This window comes from Aphanomyces invadans (genome assembly GCF_000520115.1).
Source record: "Aphanomyces invadans strain NJM9701 unplaced genomic scaffold supercont1.12, whole genome shotgun sequence".
Classification (NCBI taxonomy): Eukaryota; Oomycota; class Saprolegniomycetes; order Saprolegniales; family Verrucalvaceae; genus Aphanomyces; species Aphanomyces invadans.
This window is the reverse complement of record NW_008580157.1, coordinates 990759-1005490: the sequence shown is the minus strand read 5'-3', so window position 1 is coordinate 1005490 and position 14732 is coordinate 990759. Positions and strand designations below refer to the sequence as shown.

The window sequence follows — 14732 nt, the reverse complement described above, 5'->3', positions numbered from 1 at the left end:
AGGTTGATTATCCGGATTCTCGCTGGTTGGTGGGCGACGTGGACGCTTCAACTTGTCGCCGGCAAGAGCACACTCGCCATGGGCAAAGTCCGCAAAGCCAAGTCGTATCGCCAGCATCAGCCGGCCGTGCCAGTAGTAAAGAAAGCAAAAGATGCTGCTGGCGACGAAGAAGATGCACCTGTGGAGGACAAGGAAGATGCCGCCATCAGTGCGCTGAGTCGAGGCCAGCGCAAACGGCAGAAACGACGCGATGCGTTCAACAAGAAGATGGGCATGGTCGAACGCTCGATTCTCCAGAAGAAGAAGGAAGCGAAGAAAGAGTCCGACGGGATGTTTGGCGACCTGGACGACCTCCAGCAATCGCTATTTTCGGAAACGATGTCGTCCACGACAGCGACAGACGCCGCTCCGAAAGCACCAACGAAACTCACGGGCAAGCAGAAGAAGCGACTGGCGATCCACGAACTCGGTCATCTCAAAGCAGTTCACTCGCACCCGTCATTCCAGGCGAACCCGTTCGCTGCGATCCAAATGCACTTGCAGAACACAGTCGTCGCAGCGCAAGCTGTCTCCAATCCTAACGACAAGTAACCTACTCGATGTATCTACCCACGCGTGTGCTCCATGTGGTACATACTCTCTATATTTGCACTTCTACTCTGTGTTGCAGAGCAAAGCAACGCCGCGCAAGCCCCAGTGCCGCGGCGGCCGATTCTGCGGACACTTCATCGTCACCATAAAGATGATGTACCGATCCGTGCGCATGGGGTACTTGTAGCAAGGGCATTCAAACGGGCCAATGGACCCGTACAGTTCCTTCCTCGACTTGAGCTCGAGTTCCTTGGACATGCTGTTTACGTGCAGCACGGGCAGCGACGTAAACAGCTTCTTGGGCTCCGACTCGACCAGCGTCCCGTCGGCCTTGCTCCACGTCGCACCGTCCAAGAAGAGGCCGTAGATGAGCACTCCTTCCGCGGGGGGTGTTCGCACTTGTTCGGCGCGCTCAAATGTTGTGACTTCGGTGTGGTACACGACATCGTCGAGCGCCCACTTGTCTGTCTTGCTGTGCTTCCGTGTGACTTCTTGCTTCATGGCGGTGAGCATGCCTTGCGGGTTGAAAAATCCCGTGAGCCAGAAACAATTGGGCCGCCGCGTGTTGAGCCACGTGCGACTTTGCTCGTCCCGCGACAGGAGCGACGAGAACCAGAGACCCAACGTTGGCAAGATCCACGAAAACTCGTCGCCGACCGACGTCCGCAGCCACGACGGCGGGACTTTGGCATCGAAAATCGCATTCAGAGTCCAGCTGAGCTCTTCCGTCATTACGACTTCACCTCGAATCGCCATTTGGAGCTGCGACAGCATCGTGCGCACCTTGGAAATGACGCGTTGGAGGCGCTGGATTTCTTGGTACAGGAAAATGTTGAGCGGGATCGTGAGTCCGCCGAGGCGTTGGATCTTCGCCTTGTAGTCGTCTTCGATATAGTCTTCTGGCAGCCGGTCAGACAGTTCCTTGGCTTTTTCACACACAACGTCCTCGCGACTGACGCCCGAGGACCCGCCACCGCCCTTGGGCTGGGTCTCGCCCAACGTACCCAGCAAGAGGTTGACTTCTTTCACGCGGTACGTGAGATCAGCGTTCGGGTGGAGCCCAAAGATCTCGGGCGAGTCCACGTCTGGCAAACTGTGGCAAAAGTTACGATAGTCGTCGATGGACTCGGCGACCGGGATGCGGTAGTTGAAATCGTTGGGGATGCGCAGAATGGGCTCGCCGGGGTTGTAGCTAAACGTGGAGCTGCACGCGTCGCTCTGGATGCACCACTCGCAGTAATAATTGAACATGCGCCGGTCCAAGTTGTCGGTGATTTTGCCGCCGTACTGCACTTCCGACACCATGTACTGGAGCGTCGGCCACGAAATCGGGCCGTTGTACAAGTGCTTTTCCAAAAAGATCGTGCACGCCGACAAGTCGCCGTTGTTGTACTCGTACGGAATGCACCACCCCAACGGGCCAAACTTCTTGCGCTCGATCACAACCGAGTGCAAGAAACACAGGTCGAAGAGCAGCTGCCGCCACTGCACGGTTTCGACGCGCTCGAGCTTTTCCTGGTCCACCATAACCGTGAACGACCGCAGGAGGCCGGCATGGAGCCCCTGCGGCGGTTCGTTGGTCACTTTGGTCGACATTTGGAGCAGCCCCAACGGAAACTGCTCGCTTGGGAGGGCCGTGAGGAAGAGGCGGAAGTTTGGGTCCATGGTTTCGCTCAACTTGAAGATCACTTCTTCCATTTGCTCCATGAGTTCGAGGCCGAGTTCGCAGTTTTGCAGCAGCACCCACGTTCCGTTCACAACGGCAGCGTTGATGGCCTTGAGGGCCACGGGCTCTTGGCCTTCCCCCATCGAAACGACGGCCGGCGACGGGTTCTTCTTCTTGCGTGCGAGCTGTTCGATGCTTTCCGTCGGGTCGGCGCCGATCGAGAGCAAAAAGATGACGGGCGTGTCTGCTTTCATCTCGTTGAAGATCGAGTCGATCGTGTCCGTCACGGGCTCGACGTACTTGAGGCCCATCTGCTGCGTGTTGCGAATAAATTCTTTTGTACACAGGATCGTCCGATCCATTCGCAACGCGCGCACGAGGAGGAGCTTCAAGTACGGGCCAATCTGCTCGTTCTCGGCAATGCGGTTCTCGTAGTCTGGGATCATGGCATTCTCTGGCTCGTTGTCTTCGTACCACCGGCGCCACATGGCTTCGTTCGAGCTCATATCGTGTGGGAGCGACGTGAAGAACTTGCACGACTGGCTCAGCTCAATCACGTTGAGCCAGGCTTCGTTGGATATCCACGAGAAGGGTTTCCTTCGCACCGTGTTGATGTCGAGCGCGGCCCCGCCGCGAATGAGCAGCGTAACTTCTTCACGTGTCAGCAGGTTGTCGGTCACGAGGATCTTCATCGTGAGCAGTAAAATGAACGTGAGCTTGTCGCGCTCGTACAGCCCTCGATTGATGTATCGATAGCTGATGTACGTCATGGTTTCAATGATGTTGGCGACGCGCTTGGACGCGAGCGCCGCCTTCTCTGCCACATCCATTGACTTCATAAAGAGCGCCAGGAATTGTGTCAGCGACGTCTGGTACATGCAGTTGACCAGCGACATCTCGACAATGGTAAAGTAGAGCACGGACCCACGGGTCGCGACCGGACGGAACTGCTCGCGCTTTTCGTTGATGCTTTTTCGCGTGTCGGCTGCCGCAATCAACTTGTCCTTGACTTCTGCCGCCTTTTCTTTCGTGTTGGCCAGCACTCCAATGAGCTCTTCGTCCTCGAGCAAGTTGCCCGTATTGGATGTCAATCGTTCGAGCAAGGACGCGTCCAGGGCAAGCAACGACTTGGTGTTCATGTTGACGTCTTCCAGCACCTGGGCCAATTGCTCCTCCAGGGCCTTCTGCTCCTTCCCAATCACGCGGCCGAGCAGCTGCTCTTCCAACCCCTTGATCGTCACCGTAAAGTCGATCACGGTCGTTTTGGCTTGCAATTCCGGGCCAAAGTGCGGGTTTGGCAGGCGCGTGATAAAGTACATGCTGAACGCCGGGTTGAATTCCATGTTCTTGTCCGACACATTAATTGACAGCGACCGCCCCTTGACGATGATCTGGCGCTCGAGCACGGGATCCATCATCGGGTCGATGTCCTCTTCAACGCCCGTGATCACGAGTGCCCGGCCTTCGCCCATGCAGTACTCCAGTTGATCCTTGAGCTTGGGGTGATTCAGTGTGGTCGATCCGTACGTGGGCATGCGCAAGGCTTCGCGATTTTTGATCCATGACAGCGCTTGGCCTTGGGGGTCCACAAGTAGCGGGTAGCGCGAAGACCTCGTCACCATGATTCCGTTTTGAATCGAGAGGGAATCCGTGGGCAGTCCCTGGATGTTCCAGTCCCCAATCGTTCCAATGTCCACGAGAAAGTTGATCACATCCAAGTCGGACGTGACAGGCACGTTGCGCAGTTCGCAGTCGGGAATGAACTTGCTTGCGACCATGTAGTGCCGGAAGTCTTGATTGAACGGCCCACAATAGCTCACAAATGCACATGCGACGGCGCAGTCGCCGACCATGCGGCGCTTCAGGTCTGCAAAGTTGTTCGAGTCGTCCGTCCAACGCACGCGTTCGCCGGCAAGCCCGTTGATCAAGTCGGACGCCTGTTGCATCTTTCGCGCGAGAGCGTTCGCGCCGTCTTCGATGCGCTTCTTCTCGGACATTTGCGCTTCAAACATTTGCTGGAGCTCGTTCAGGCGCTCTTTGCACTTGGACAAGCGAAGCTCGGCCTGGGCCAACGCTTTGTTGGCAGCTTCCATTTGTCCTTCCGCAATCATGAGCGCTTCCAGTTTTGGCTTGACGACCTTGGATGCTTCGTGGTAAAACTTCATGGCGCGCACCCACGTGCAAAGCCCTTCCGCGGCAAGCGAAGCGTTCTTGGCCACCGCGGGCAAGAAGCCTTCCAGCTCCATGTACGGGCACAACAGCTCGATGGTTTCCTCGTTGATTTGATCTTTTCCGATCGCGCCGAACGTTTGGACGTTCTTGAGAAAGTTGGAGTCCCCCATCACGACCTGGGCGTACGGCGAGAACGACGTCTCGATAAAGTCAATGTCCTGCTTGGCCACGTTCAGCTTGGCTTGCTTGACGACCGCCAGCTGACTCTGAAACAAAATCAAGACGCCGTCGAACACGAGGCGAATGATGTCGGCAGGTTTGGCGAGCTTTTTGATCTCCCCAATGTGGGCAGGCTTGATCGAGTCGATCGCGGTCTCGGCTTCTTCGACGAATGGCTTGGCTTTGGCCAGATCCGTTTCGCACGCCGCCTTTTCCGCGCCGATGCGGACCGCATCTTCTTCGCACTTGGACTTGATTTGGGACACTTGCTCGCCTTCTTTGTACGCCTCCGCCGACGACACTTGCAGGGACTGCAACATTGCGTTTGTCTCTTCCGTGGCCTTTTGAAGCTTGACCTGTTCGTCGGCAAGCACGATCGACATGGCGCGGACGTCCTCAGCGCCTTGAATCAACTTTTTGAGCCCAAGGTTCACCCGCTGCTCCTTGACCTTGATCTCTTCGATCTTGATGCTGTACATCTTCTTGTACGACTCGATGAAACTCAAGTACGACTTGGGCGTTTGGTACACACGTCGGCGCATCTTTTGAAAGTACTCGTCGCACAGGTCGGTCACGATGCGGTGCACCATGCCCATGTGCGTCATCAGCGCCAGCCGAGTCGTGCTGTCGCACTCCATCGGGTAGTCCAGGACAAATCCCTTGGACACTGCAATCAAGGCATCTTCCGGCCACGTCAAAAACCAATCGATCGTGGGGCCAGAAATGAGCCCCGGGAACTTGCGTGCCCGTTCGGCAAACTTGGCGTTCAGTGGCGACATACACAGCACAACGTGCAAATTGTCGCGCACGCCGTCGATAAAGTACTGCTTCAAATTCGCTTGGGTGTCTGGAAGGCCGGGGCGATCTTTCACAAACGAGTTGCGCAGGTCGGCCGTCATCGCCATCATTTCGTCTTTCGCAAACAGCCCCGCGACTTCGCCCGTCATCAGGACCGAGTTGATCAATTCCAAAAAGATTTCGTTCTTGATTTCCGAATCCGTGAACAAGAACGTGGTCGACTTTTTCAGATGGCCGGCATTCTTGTACAGCACGCGCAAGTCGTCCATGAACGAGTTGGTGTTGTACGTTTTCGTGAGCGTAATCTGGAACGCCGTCGACTGCGCCATGTAGGCCGCGAGTCGCGTCAGCGACTGCTTGCCGGACCCACCGACCCCCACGAGCAGGACCGACCCGCGTGGCATTTCAAGCAGACGCGACAACCGTAGCAAGTGCCCGAGCGCGTCGTCAAACAGCACGAGCCGCATCATGCGCTGGGGGTAGTCCGTGTTGTACTTGCTCAGGAATTCGTTGACGCGGACGCGAACTTCCTCGAGCGTTCCGCCCGGTTCGTACACCTTGGGCACGACGTCATCCACAACACCTTCTTCGTTCTCGGCGGGGTCGCGCAAGAAGTTGACCATGTAAAACGGAACGCGGACTTTCTGCTCGAGGTCGTCGCCAAAGTGGGCCTTGAGCAGGTCCTTCATGTAGTTTTGGTACACGTCTTTGTCCTTGTAGTTGGTCAGCTTGTCGCTAAAGACGCGCTCGCACTCGTGCTTCCACACCATGAGGACCAGTTGACCCTGGTCGATCTTTTCCATCTTGCCTTGGCTCACGCGGAACCCACCGCCCGTGGCAAACGTTTCGGCCGGCGTGAGCAGGACGCCTTGAAACACTCGCGACAGTTCGCGCATGTTGAAAATGTAGTGAAATTTCGCGGGCGTGGGAAGGAGCTTGGCCTTCATGAAGTTCCACAGGTCGATCGTGGCGCGGGTTAGCTTGCCGCTCATGGCAATCGCCTCCTTTGTGTAAATGTCGGGCGTGAACCGGCCAGCCAACATTTGACCGTAAATGTCGTCGATCGACGTCAACGACGGCAAAACCAAGTTGAACAAAAAGAACTGCCGCTTCAACCGGTTTGGAATGTCGTTGCGGCCGCCGCCAGGATGGCCCATCGCGCCAACGTACTGCAAATCTTCGCACACTTTGAAATCGCCGCGGCGGTCTTTGCTCAAGAAGCAAAAGCCACTGCACTCGATGATGAGCCGGACGATCTCGAGCGTGGGCTGGTCCCCCCACGCATTCACGAGCGGCATGCTCAGGTCATCCAAGAACACAGTCATTTTTTTCCCGTTCGGCGGCCCGAAGCTCTTTCCGCCGCGCTTGTCGAGCTCGCTCTCCACCGCTGTCTGGAACATGAATGCGGTCGTGGCGCTACTAAAGTTGACGCGCTTCACCATCATCGTGTCGGGGTTGAGCCCGTTGAAGTACATCAACGCACACGACGACTTGGCTGTCCCGAGACCACCCACCATGAGGACGGGCTTCTTCTGCTTGTGCAGGTTCTCGATCAAGTACAGCGTCCGAACCGAGTCCATGGTTGGCACGAGCAAGTTGGAAAAGTCGAGCTTGTCGCCTTTGGGGTACTCCCACTTGGGTGGACGCCACAGCTTCCACTCGTACGTCGCTGCGTCCACGTAGTATTCGTAGCAGTAGTTTCCCGGATCGCACTTGGGCATGAGGCCGTTGTCGTCGATTTTGCGCAGCCACTCGTCGAACTTGATGCGGTCGTCCGGCTCGAGGAGCCCGCCGACACTCCACGTCATGCAGTACAAGAAGAGTTTTTCCAAGTGCTTGGGGAGAATCGCTGGGTCTTCCGACAGGTACGTGCCGTGGTCGCCCTGGAGGAGCCCTGTCATGAGGTTGTACAACCGCGACGCTTGACCGACGCGGGAAACGGACATGACGCCAGACGTGTTTCGATTGAGGAAATCGAACGCAATGCCGCACAAGAGCGGAGTGTTCTCGCCCATGTACTTGAGGAACAACTGGCGCAGCGTGTCTTGGTGGGATGCTGGGCGCTTTCGGATCCACGCCTCGACGACGGGCGCCCAGTCCAAGTCTGTATCGGACACAAACACAATCCCGGCCCGGGACACGGTCGCGGGCGAGGCGTTGACGAGGGTTTCGACCTCAAACATCAGCTTGACGTTGTCTGTCATGGGCATGCGGTCGCCGTTGGCGAGCGTTAGGATCTTGTTGTCGTCTAGGACGGTGTTGAGATCTTCGATCCAAATGGCATCGACAGGGCCATCGCAGATCATCCACATGTTGAACTTGTTGCTCTTTTGGTTGTACTTGGACCACATGGCGGCAAACACGCCCGTCGTCCACTCGCCGGACATCGGGTCCACTTCGCCGTACATTTCGGCGGCGCGAATCGCTTTGGGATTGAGCCGCGATTGCTTGTGGTTGATGTTTGTCGTGATCGTGAGCGCTTGTTGTAATACTTCGAAGATCCGCGACTTGCCACCGCCCGTGGGCCCGACCAACATGATACCGTGGCGCACGAGCTGCGTTTCGTAGAGCTGGATGACCTTATTGAGCCACCCGGGGTGGTTGACCAGCCCTTGCTTATCGATTTCCGCCAAAATGACCGCTTCCAGCTCCGGGTACACTCCTTTTGGTGGCGGAGGAATCGTCGGAAACAAGTCCTGCAAGAGCGACAAGAACAGCGGGACGTCCTGCGCCACGAGCTTGGACAAGTTCATGTCTCGCAGCGTTTGGAAAAGCAGCTTGGCTTCGAGATCGTTGCGGTTGTCGCGTTTGATTTTTCCAGCGGACCGCAACACGGCTAGAATGTTGCGAAGACCCCAATCGTAGTGTTTTTGGGCACTGAGTTGTTCTTTGCACGTCGAGTACAAGATGAAAAACTTCTTGGCGAGTTCCTGGTACTCGAGGTACCCCACAGAACAGAGCTTGACCTTCATGATGATTTCGAAATCCGGCACCATCATGGCAACGCCGCGGAAAAGCGCCTTCAGGTTCTCCGGCAGCTCCTGTCGTCCGGCGTACCCAGGGTTCATGGTGATGAAGAACCCGCACACGGGGCTGAGCAGGATATTTTGCGGATCACCCGGGAATTGAAAGTACTTGGTTGCTGTCTTCTTGGCGTTTTGAATCGCAAGCACTTGCTGCGCCACGACACTCAGCACGGGCAACTGGATTCGATTAAACTCGTCAAAGCAGCCCCACAGACCGCCTTGGCACAGTCCTTTGAAGATCTTGGCACAATCGGTGTACTTTTGCTGATCTGTGCAGTTGGTGACGACTACGTAAATGCCGAGCGTTCGCCCGAGATCTTTGACCGTCTCTGTTTTGCCGGTCCCGGCAGGCCCGGCCGGAGCGCCACCAAAGTACATGCCTAGCGCTTGGGCCAGCGTGATGTAGCATCGATCAGTTAGCGGGGTCACGACTAGGCGCTCCTTGGACCCGAGGTACTCAAACTGGTAGTTGAAGTCGACGTCTGTGATGCTAACAACGCACGCGCCGTCGGACGTGAACTCGTCCGAGTTGTTGGGCCGCCAGTACATGCGCGCTTGCTTGAGCCATTCAAAGTCGTTGGCGTCGGAAATCTTTTTCTGCTTGTGCAAGAGGGCCAAGTCGCTCATGACGTCGCGTTGATGAACGTGGATGGTCACGAGGGTTTCGATTTTCACGCGATTTTGCTTGGATCCGAGGTCTTGGAGACACCAAGAGGACAGCTCTGTTAACACTTGAAGCTGCTTTTGGCTCATGTCTTTCATCGAGTTCTTCTTGGTTCGGCATTGCTCCAGCGCCGACTGGACGTCCGCCGTCCACATCATTTGAATCCCGAGCAGCGCGAACTGGGCCACATACCGATCGACAAATTCGCGCATGCGTTTGATGTCAGCGCTCATCGCGCCGACGTCCGACGCACACCGGCGGCAAATGTCCTTCATCGTAAGCTGCATCGACAGCAAGAGGGACGCGAGCCAGTCCTCGATATTCCCCTGGGCCTTTACCACAGACGAGAACCGGACTTCGTCGCCGGCCGAAGTCATCGTGTGGATGAGAGTCTTGTCCTTCTTGTCGTGAATGACCTTCTCGATCGAGTCAAACACCTTTTCGTAGTGCTCGTTCATGCTGAGCGGATCGCTTCCTTGGGAGAGAATCATGAGCAGGCCAGGGTTCGACACAAAGTAGAACCGGGGAAACTTGTTGCGCTTCTGTTCGAGGTACCCTTCGAGGGATTTTTGGCACTTCTCCAACTCGGCGTACATGGTCGGCAAGCACGACTTGAGCAGTTCGCTCGCACAACACTGCACGACGTTTTTGATTTCGACCGACTTGGTCATGATCTTGGCCCAGTCTTTGTCGATCTTTTGAAACTTCTTCGCCTCGACAGGCATTTGCTTGGCGATATCCCCGCCCGTGAAGACCGACTCGAGCGAGCACCACAGCATCTGGACCTTAATCCACCGCTCCAGTGTCTCGGACGTATCGCTAAGGGTTTCAAGCTTTTGTTGGGCATTTTCCTTGAACGGGAGGACGTGGCGCATGCTGAGCATCGTTTGCAAGTTCATTTGGGCCTCCTCGAGCTCTTCGACGACTGGAACGACTCCCTTAAGCACGGGAACGGCGCGATTCTTCCAGTCGTTGAACTCAAAGTCTTTCGTACTCCAGTGCTCTTCGATTTCGCCCAGCGCGATTTCGATCTTCAACTGCTTGTCGGCGCCGTCCGTGATCTCTTCAATTTCGACTTTGTACGCGACAATGTTGGCGTCCATGAGGGCTTGGAGCTTGAAGTCGGCCGCATTCACGTCAAACGTCGTGCTCGTCTTTTCCATGACGGCTTCCCAATGGCGCGGCTTGATCGACGCCTTGCTCAGTTCCTGCAGCAGCGGCAAGATGTCGGTAAAGTCGTCAATCATCTTCTTCAGGACGGTGTACGCTTCCCATTCACGAAGCTTGGCTGGCATCTTCTTGCACCGGTTCGAGAATCCGTCGACCTTTTCCGTCATCGCTTGGATGTTGTTGGCGACTTGGACCCACGGAATGCTCTTCCACTCCTCCAACGTACTCAACACGTCCACGTACAGCCCAAACAACTTGTCTTGGAGTTGAAGTTCCTTCTTCGTCATGTCCAATTCGGGATAGCTTGTCTTGGGCAGTGCAAACAGCTCTTCTCCGGACGTGTACAGGTCCTGCTTGCGCTCGCGGATCTTGTACTCTTCTTTGTACCGATTCAACCGTTCGACGGCTTCAGCGGCACTGATGCCCATCACCATGGGGCCATTCGCCAAGAAATCCTCGCGGAAGTGCTTGACGTCGACGATGAATTCCTTGATATCGCGCAAGAGCCCTCGCTTGAAGCCAGCTTGGGTCTTGCTCAGTTCGTCCGTTCTCGTCTCGGCGTGGTGGATCAGCTTGCGCCAGTTGCTGCGCAAGACAGACTTTTGGTCCATCTCTTCCTTCTCCATAAAGCCTTCGGGGAGGTAGTACTCGAGCATTTCGTACATGTCGAGGACCGGATTTATCTCCATGTTGATCCCGCTTTCTCGAGCGCGGACCTCCTTGAGCAAATTCATGACGAACCGGAGCGAGTCCAAGTCGACGACCTTCCGGTTGAGCCTGCCCATCGTCGATCGGAAGTACTCGGTCAGCGACTCCATCTTCTTTCGCGCTTGGTTGTGCAGGTTGTCGCTGTACTTGAGCTTCCACTGGGAGTTTTCGTGCTTGAGTTGGAGCTTGATGTTGCGCGTGTTGAGGCTCAGCGCGCCGATGTTGTGCACCACTACAACACGTGGCACCATCAGAAAATGCATCACGTTGCACCAACGAAGAGTACGTACATGCGACCGCAGTGATGTCTTCGTCGATGAGGACAAACGACTTGAGCTTGCGCTCAAAGTCCTGCAGTTCCGGGTTCTTTTTCAAAAAGTTCTCGTACGACATGTCCTTGTTCTCCATCCATAGCCACTCGTACTGCTTGAACGACTCGAGGTACTCGGTGACGGTGTTGCGTAGCCCTTGGACGCTGCCTGTGAGAAGAAGGACGACGCGGACGATCTCGATGTCCTTTGTGATGCGCTCAAAGAACGTCGTCCGGTCTTCCTTCACCACATCATTTTGACCCCAATCGTAGAGCTCCTTGGCCGCCGCAAGCACTGTCTGTGCCGCGCGGTTGATGGCGAGCTGGATTTCATCGAGGGATGGATTGAGTTGAACGCGCGGGATACTCAGCTGGACGTCGACTTCGAAGAAGGGTCGCTCCAACGTGAGAGAATGTTGGCCGGCGCGCGACGCCACGCGCTTCTTGATCGAATTGAGCGAGTTCTTGGTGCAGTGCAGCAGCGCTTGGTACATGAAGTGATTGTAGTGCTTCTTGAGCTTCATCGCTTCCTCCGCCGAGACGGTCTCAATGTGCGAGTCGAGTGGATATTGCGTGATGATCTTGAGCAAGTCCTCGACGGCGTTTTCGATCTCGATGTTCTTGCCCTGGAGCAGCGCGCCGGCACGACGAATATTGTTGCTTTGCATCGAGACAAACTCATCCAGCGAGAACGACTGGTCTATCGGGAGGTCCACCAGCATCGTCTTGCTCACGATGCGCAGGTTCTTCTCCACACGGTTCTCGATGATGTCGTTGATGTTGGTCACGAGCTCCTCGAGCCGCTGAAGGCCCGTGTGGATGTGGTTGCGGTACGCTTCGATGTTCATGCTGGTCCACGTCAGCGTGATCATCCCCGGGCGCAACTTGAATTCCATGTCGTTGAAGTGCGGCCGCAGTAACATGGCTGTGACCGGGATGACCTTGGTCACAATGCGATCGTACTCGGACAACGCGAACTGGAGCTCGTTGTAGTAATTCTTGAACTTTTCCTCTTGAAGCAGCACGATCTTGGCCGACTCGGGGATCTCGATCCCCATGCGATCCAAGCACTTGGCTTCTCGAAGCAGCTGAAGGATCTCTGGGTCGAAATTCACGTACAACACGTTGTCTTCGGGATGCCGAATGATGAGAGTCGCCTGGAGCCCGGCCTTGGCTGTGTCGATGTACTGGACCCATGCCTGGTACCAGATATACTCGAACGCGACGAGCGTCCGCGCAACTTTGTTATACATGCGAATGATCCGCTTCGCGTCCTTGCTCGCGAGGACGTTCTGGTTCGACTCGAACTTCTTCATGGGCTCTTCAATTCTCTTGAGCAAGTGGCGGCTCCATGTGATATTGCCTGCAACGGGCGGCAGGTTACGCGGGTATGGCGGGTTGTGTTTGTGGCGCTCGTACTGCTGGAGAACGTGCTCGAGCTCGAGGCCGTAATTCTGAAAGATCACGTTGAATTTCGAGTCGAGGTCGGACTTGAGGTTCTCGCGCTGGAGGATGGTCTGGAACTTGCGCAGGAGGTTGAGCGAGTGCTCAATGGACGTGATATTCTCGAACGAGTCGTTGATGAACTTTTGGAGGAGCCCCTCCAAGTCCGAGATGCGCACGTTGAATTCGACATAGTCGCGGTCGAACCGGTTGTTTCGGTAGTCGAGGAGGTCGTGGTTTCGAAGCCGGAACTCGCGAATGACGCTGTTAAACTTTGTGATGAGCTCTTCCATCCCTTCCAACTTGTGCTGGCCCAGCGACGAGAACTGGTGGATTGTCGTGAACATGTCGATGAGCTTGATCATGCGACGGCAAAACAGGTCGAACTTGCCGAAGATCTGCATCTCGTTGAACTCAAATTGCTTGCCTTTGGGCATCGAGAACAGTTTGTCCTTGGTCGCGCGGTATTGCTGTTGATACGCTTCGTTCAGCTTCAGGCATGAGTCCAAGTTGCGCACAAGTTCCTCCGGTTCCTTTGTCCACATCACTTCGAACGTCTCGCCGCCCGTGATGCAATTCTTGCAATTGGTGATCATTTGGTTCGTAATCTTGGTGAGGAGGCTCGCCATGCGCTCGGACGTGTTGTAGTATCGCGCGATGGAGTGAATCATCTTGATCGAGTTCATCAAGGCTGGCAGCGTGTCGATGATGGTGCTTGGTGTGCCAGAATACAGCGGAACGATAAACTTCTCCAACGTAAACAAGTACTTGACGTTATCCTTGGCTTCGTTCGCAGCTTCCGTGATGCTGATGTCCGTCTGCTTCCACCGCCGAAGCAGCGTCTGGATGCGTTGTTTTGTGTCGTCGCTCACGTTCTTTGATGTTCGGCTAAGCACGAGAAACACATCCTTGTACTCGTTCGTCTTGAGCTGCTCCGTAATGCTCGTGAGTCGCTGCATGCGACGGCGCCAGTACTCGAGCTCGCCCATCGGGCCATCGTCGTCGATCTCGTCGTCGTTGGCTCTGCCGTCGCCGGTCGTGTTGGTTTCGAGGTACGTCGAGATAACGTCACACCAGTCCTTCAACACTTCTTCGTAGTGCGCGATCACATTCGGAGACTCACTCAACCCACTGCCCCGCGTCCCCGCGTTTTCGTACTCGCGGTCTGGGCGACGCAACTCGAGGCCACTATCCATGCTGTGCAGCGCTTCTTTCAAGTCGTTGGCGAACTTTTCCGATTCATTCATGAACTCGATCTTGAGATCCGAGTCGGCTTTGCCCCAGTCGTCTCGCGCTTTGAACAATGGTGTGAACAGTTGCGACAAGGTCGATTCCAGGTTTCGAAGGACATTCGATGCCAGTTCGCCAAACAGCAATGTGTTATCGCTTCCCTACACCCGTCGTCGCCTTGAGTGCACAGTTCCTGCATTGGAAGTAGCACTGTACCTTGGTCATGTCGACTGCCTTCCCATCGGCGATGCTGCGAAGAAAGTAACAACACTTGGATCGGATAGGTAATGTGTTGCCTGCGGACGCTGAGAGGCGCATCCGCGTTGCTTCAGCCCCTTTGTCCGTAGGCTACATCATGTGCACATGAGATGCATGCAATTATACATGGGGCTCGTCGTACGTCTACTTGGAAGTGAATGAAGAGCTTGGTGGCTTCCTTCCCTGCGAGCAGTTCATCGAGGAGTTTCTTGACGGGGGCAGATCCCAAGAACTCTGTGACTTCACCTTGCGTCACGGCGGGCTCAAAGGACTCCAGGATGCGCTGGGATATCCATTGCATCCGCGGACTCGCCATGGTCGAGCCCTCTCGTCGTTCTTCTTGACGGCGCGACTTGCACAATGCGGCGACCTTTCGAAACCATGGAAGAAACGCCTCGGATAATTTAAACTTGGATTCAGTATACTCCATATGTTGTTCGATACTGTTGGTTCAACGTCGGTCTGGACGGTTTGGTG

At 55.6% G+C, this 14732-nt stretch overlaps 2 protein-coding genes across 2 annotated transcripts; one reads left to right on the top strand and one right to left on the bottom strand.

Moving 5' to 3' along the window:
- The first annotated feature begins 52 nt into the window (after positions 1-52).
- Positions 53-612, top strand: H310_06867 (hypothetical protein). The gene has a single exon (XM_008872078.1). The coding sequence runs from the start codon at positions 79-81 to the stop codon at positions 589-591; it is 513 nt and encodes a 170-aa protein (XP_008870300.1). The 5' UTR covers positions 53-78; the 3' UTR covers positions 592-612.
- H310_06866 (hypothetical protein) lies at positions 55-14618 on the bottom strand. The gene is made up of 4 exons (XM_008872077.1): positions 14398-14618; positions 14214-14345; positions 11305-14158; positions 55-11246 (listed from the first exon to the last, which is right to left on the bottom strand). Exons 1-4 carry the CDS (start codon positions 14569-14571, stop codon positions 655-657), a joined length of 13752 nt encoding a protein of 4583 aa, XP_008870299.1. The 5' UTR covers positions 14572-14618; the 3' UTR covers positions 55-654.
- Positions 14619-14732: the final 114 nt, after the last annotated feature.